We start from the raw sequence: 6,000 nt of genomic DNA, 5'->3' as shown, positions 1-6,000 counted from the left end.
CAGGACCTGACCAGTGCTCCCAGTATCTCGAACACAGCGGGGAGGCTGGGCAGTGGGGAGTTGTCTTTTCCAAGCTGATAGCAAAGCAGAGCGGCCTGGCAGCCCAACACATCACAGGGAACACCAGCGCCTCTCCCAGCCCTGACCCCGCTGAATCTGCAGAGGAAACCCCAGGCACTTCAGAAGAGGCCGGGCTGTCTTAAATACATTAAACACACCGCAAGCAAGGGCAATGCTACAGCTTGCATTAAAAGCGCAAACTTGGGTTTATTTTTGCCAACAACTTGTTTTTCTGTATTAGCCAAAGAGACCAGCTCTCCCTTACGGTTAAAGGGGTAAAAAAGCACTCCCGGCTGGAGCCTCACTTGAGCAGAATGACTTACCCACCCAGCACAGCGTGACCTCTTCCTTCACAGCACTATCGGTGTCACCCTTCACTGGCCTGGAAACCAGACCTGAGACGTCAACACACAACAACAGGCACCGCTGCTCCAGCCTCCACAATTTAATAATTTCAAGGCCAGAAAAAAACACTTTTTCAGAATAATTTGAACAAAAAAGCTTCAGTCTCAACATGATTTTTCTACATACGTTTTCTCTCCCCAGTTAAAATCATTTATGCTGCATTGTTCTTATTATCCTTACATCATCTTTCAGTGAATGTCCATCTACAAATTCATTAACTTTTTTGAGGCAAATCATCGGCATCCTAATCTCCTGATTCCCATGAAAGACTCACTTTCGAGATACAATTGCAGCTGCCCCACACTGCCAGTTACTGTATCATACACGTCTTAAAATTCTGTAATCAGCATCCACCAGGTGCCGTATCGCATTCAGCACACCACAGTCAGTCAATACAGACATCCCCAAACACACCAAGGCTGGTTTTGTCAAATGTTTTATTGAGTGTAGACATCTGGAGTACTGTAAAACATGCATTATCTGTAGATTCAAAAAGGAGCAAGCCACATTGTCCTCACTGTCAAACGTGTCAGGCTTGGCATACATGATGGAGATTAATGAAGTATCATGAGAGTAATATGGTTCCTGAAAAGCTTCTACAATTTGGAGTAGGGTCTTAATCGTTTGAAATGCAAAGCTGTTCACATTTAGTGAACTTGCATGTTCACTGGAGGTGCCATATTTTAATTCAAAACAAACAAGAATAATTTCACTGGGGGGAGGGGAAGTTCCCTAGGTAAAAACTGTATGCTTTTTGTTTCCAGATATCCCATCCTAAATAAAAATTCATTTGCTTTTTGGAGCAGCACAGTTTGTTTCTGAGCAACGAACAACATCTGATATTCATTTCTTCTTGGGCTGTTGAGGTGTATTAAATTTAAAGAAGATAATATCTCCATCCTCCACTATGTAATTTCTGCCTTGCTGTCTGTATTTGCCAGCAGCCTGTAAATCAAAAACAAAGGCAAAAAGAAAATGGGTTATTTCATTAGACATCTTATGGCATTTTCAATTGTAATCATTTAAATACATTTTGGTAAAAAAATGGTACTACTTCAGCTTCAGAGTTTGACAGCCACAATACTTCTCAGTTTGCCATAATTTGGTTTTACATACATAGAAAAAATATACAAAAATAATTTAACCTCTACTGAATCGGTGGTGCTTAAATGCCATCTGTATTATATAGTGGAAAATCTGTAAACCCTGGCAAGTCTTAAGATAAAGGACACTAAAACAACTCAATTTTTTTTCCTGGCTTTCAGGCTTTCTTTTTCTTCATCTAAAAAACCTGCAGATGGCAAACACTGGCGGCAGGAATCTACGCCAGTACTGCTGCAAAGGGCGATCGGCAACAGTTTGCACCACGGCGGCACAGCTGTTAAACTGGGGTATGAACGACTTCTGGGCGGCTCCAGCTAAGGACACGCGAGCGCTGTCACAATGCAGGACGGGAACACTACGCAAGAGTCACAGCCGTACATGCCTCGTGCTTCAAGCGGAGCTCTCTTGTCTGCTTGTGCCCAGATAATGAAGGACTGAGCAGCACAAAATGCAGGCTCGGTTTTTCTATCAGAAATTTCCTTTAGAAGAAATTTGCTTCAGAAGGACAGATATAAGAGGAGATAGGCTGTGAAACCAGGATACAGGAGAAAGCATACAGACCAAAGACATGAAAAGGAAATTCATTATGAAAATGCTGTACTTGAGGAGAGCAGAAAATAGGCAAGGAATCCATTAAATATCTGTACTCTCCGCATCAGAATTTATTGTTATATTTTTCTATCTTTATCTAGTCGTAATTAAACCTGGTATTGTAGAGCCTACAGAGAAGCTGTGGCATTAGGACTGACAGACTGGGCGGGAGGTGGTCTGCAGAAGCATTTATCTTGAAAAGTGATCTACAATATGGAAAAGTTGAGAGCTTCTGCTTTAGTTCAATAACCATTCCTGTTTTGAAGTTTTCTCTTGCAGGAGAAAGTGCTTCCATGCAAGACCTCACTGTGCCATTATTCTCAATGACACTGTCACAGTGGTGGCATGCTAAGATCCCGTTACAGGAAAGCTGTTAACTAATGACCTTAGTTGCAGCAGAACAGATCAGATTAATGGTATAGTTAACTTAGACACCTTTCTTTCACAAAACCTGCTCTGTGAAGCAACGCATTTCCCCATATTGCTGTCTAGGAATTCAGAGGCTCGATAACGTTGTTGCTCTCGTTCCTTATTTAAACGTTGTCACCAGTGACGTGAGCCTACGGAAAATCGCAGGTAAAATAGCCTTGACAATAAATATATAGTACAGCAGTAATTGACCTTATCCCATATGACTCTAACAATAAATAATAAATAGGACTTTGCAAATGTTTTTATATTTCCCTCCCCTGGAAACTCGTTTAGACTATAAAAGGTTTACTTTCAAGTAGACTTAGTAGTTCTTTCCTTTGAAGATCCTAATAATGCTCAAAGTCAAGAGTAATTAGACTAATTGATGGCATAAACACTAATAAAACAGTGTTGTAAAAATCATCAGCAAGCGTAAGCTGCAGGCACAGGTACAGAGACATTTTACAGTTGAATACATTTATTACTCACAAATATTTGTAGAAAAAACTGACCTCCACAAAGTAACAATGAAGATTTTTTTTGCATGCTATTGCACACTGTTCAAGTGGCATAGACTTCTTTAATTAAATACATTTTGACAAACTAATGCAAGTTTATGTATTTTTGTTACCAGTTTACAGTTAATTAAAAGTGACAGTGTTCCTTTAAATTCTCTAGAGACCATTTAATCCATTTCCATTGCTATCAGAAACACTGGTTGAAAAAATCAATACCCATTTGTGAATCTTGAGTATGTATTAAACAAGACACGTCTAACCAGTTCATTTGCACTTGAAAGCAGCCATCTGTAGAAGCCAGCTTTGCCTAAGCAGATATGATTGCTAATAATGTGATATCCCTGTAGACTACAAAGCCCACACAGAGCTATTCAGTGTATAGTTCACAGCACTGGCATTAAATTAGTTATGCTGTACTGGTGTTAGACACACACAAAATCAAACTTAAAAATCGATCAACTTGATAACATACAAAGCAAGCAACTCCCATTATCACTGTTATTTCAGTTGACTCCTGAAAGCTCACAAATTTGATTTTGAAATTTACCAGCAATATAAAAGTAATTAGTACTGTGTGTGGCAAGAAGCATTGTATTAAATGCAAATTAGCAGAGACTAGAGTAACAGAACACATTTTTCTAAAAGCAAGGGGGTTTTTCTAACCTTGATTTTAAAAGGGAGTAACAAATGCAAATATGCTTGCTTTACAGACACTTCATAACAATAAAAAATTAATCATTAAATATAATTTGAACATGGAAGCTTGATGTCTAGAATCTTACCTTGTGAAATGCAAAAAAATATATATATAAGCAAAATACTTATAGATTAATATATTATTATTAACTGATGCAGCTTCTCGGGGAAAACACTTAGATTTGAGCTTCAAAAACTGTTGCTGGCAAAATTTGGATCTTGGTTAAATAAAGTGGTTTCTGACTGCAGAATATTAGATTTATTTATAGCTGTGGTTTCACTTTACAACTACAACTCTACTGCCCTTTTCATAAGGTAGTTCACACGCTGCAACGAACCAATTATACTGGGATATTTTTCTCTCACTTCCTGGGGTTCAAACAAACCTATTAAAGTCCCGCTGCTCAGTATGATCTTCCTTAGTGATACCACTGAGAATAAGCTGAATCTGAAATCATAGTTTTGCATACCTTTCAAGCTATCAAATAGCAAACAATAAAGCTGAACCTTTTAAATTCTTTAACACATCATAGTGTGTAGGAACCTTCAAGTACTGAGGTTGATTAAATCAAACTAATGTTCTTTGTAACTGCAATTTTATAAAATACAAATCTTAATAAAACAAAAAATGCCAAACGAGAAATCAAACGTGTATAAAATAAAAGGAAGTTTCTCTGCTTAAAGAAGGTGCAAATAATGTAATAGCAACCCAGGGAAGAACAGCTTTTTTTATGACATTTATTTGCCATGGACAAGTTCGATTCATATTTAATAACTTCAAATCAGATATAATTTGTCTGCTATAAGAAGGGCACAACTTTGGGCAGCCAATCAGTCTCTGCCCCCTAGTGTTGAGAAAGTGGATGAAACTCTTCTTAATAGAAGTGTCACTACAAAGAAACATGAGCTCAAGAAAAAAAGTTTTTTATTAAATATATTCACTGTCTATTCAGTAGACAGTAGCTAGGAGGCTTCACCGATTATATTTTCGTGGACTACATACAACTGTTACTGGCACCCTGAACAATCCAAGTAAGGCCTGGCATTTCTGACTAAGACATCGAAGGGTGATTGAATTAAATACTGAAATAGTAAATTTTAAGACTCTAATTATGTTTATCGGAGTCTAGGAGTGGAATCCACTAATCCTAAAAAAAAAAAAAAAAAAAAAAAAAAAAAGGTATATTTTTATAATACGATATTTTCTTAACCATTTGCATCCAGCATTTGTAATACCTTAACTGCAACCTCAAAACAAGATGACACATTATTAGAAGAAACAGATTTTCTGTATTTCTTGCATTTCATTTTAGAGGCAATTCAAAAGTCTGCTATCTCATCTTAAAAATTTGATTATTCAGAAACAAGTTCATTTTAAAGCTTATTAAATTCCAAACACTAACATGTAAATAGAGAAAAAAATATCATAGCATTTGGTCTTAGTGTTTACATTTAGTCCATAAACTGTCCTATCTTGGATACTGAAATAGATGCATTCCTCTTCAGTAAGTTGGTGCCTCTGAATTCTTTCCTAACTAAAAGATGAAAATAGATCTTGGTCTATTGGTAGAGGTAACTGTTAAGATTTGCTTAGCACCAAGAACTTCTTCCCATTGAAAAACACACTTGGAAAAATGGCACATATAGAGAAAGGGAGGAGAAAAAGATGGGGAGCTCACCTTGACTGCGGCTTCTGAACCCTCTTCTTTAAAATCTTCGTATTTCATTACTTCAGCCATAATGAATCCCTTTTCAAAATCTGTGTGAATCTTCCCTGCTGCCTGAGGAGCTTTCGTCCCTTTCTGTCAGAGGAAAGACCGGAAGAAAATTAATTGCACTTAAGAAGATTGATTGCAGGGAAGAGGTTTCTCCTTTTGGTTCGCTTTCACAATCTGCTGAAACTTTGTTTCCTATCAGTTAAAATGTCACGCATTAAGCTGGGTAATTCTCAATATTGGGACATACAGATAGATGCCTTCACCACAGATAAACCACCTGATATTAAAGAAGGGCAGCTTTGTTTTTCCTAATGGGTCTCAAAAGCAGTATTGATTTTAGAAGCTATGATTGTGTTTTGTTGTGGGATTCACTTCGATCCTTAGTTCTCCATACAGAAGGTGAGGAAAATAGAGATTTTTAAATAACTTTAAAATCTGAATTACTCAAGACTTTTACTTACGTCCAAATAATTTCAATTAAATGATAACATTCATTG

The 6,000-nt window shown here is 37.3% G+C and overlaps 1 protein-coding gene across 1 annotated transcript in view; it reads right to left on the bottom strand.

The window, feature by feature from the left end:
- Positions 1–883: 883 nt before the first annotated feature.
- OLA1 (Obg like ATPase 1) overlaps positions 884–6,000 on the bottom strand; it is a 101,317-nt gene continuing 96,200 nt past the window's right edge. Inside the window, exons 10-11 of the mRNA XM_065638246.1 lie at positions 5,465–5,587; positions 884–1,410 (exon numbers count right to left, since the gene is read on the bottom strand). Coding sequence (XP_065494318.1) covers positions 1,309–1,410; positions 5,465–5,587 — 225 coding nt within the window. The 3' untranslated portion in view covers positions 884–1,308. The remainder of the gene's footprint in view (positions 1,411–5,464; positions 5,588–6,000) is intronic.

Source organism: Caloenas nicobarica, chromosome 6 (genome assembly GCF_036013445.1).
Source record: "Caloenas nicobarica isolate bCalNic1 chromosome 6, bCalNic1.hap1, whole genome shotgun sequence".
Lineage (NCBI taxonomy): Eukaryota > Metazoa > Chordata > Aves > Columbiformes > Columbidae > Caloenas > Caloenas nicobarica.
Note: the sequence above shows the minus strand (reverse complement) of the source record. Positions and strands in the feature narration are given on the sequence as shown.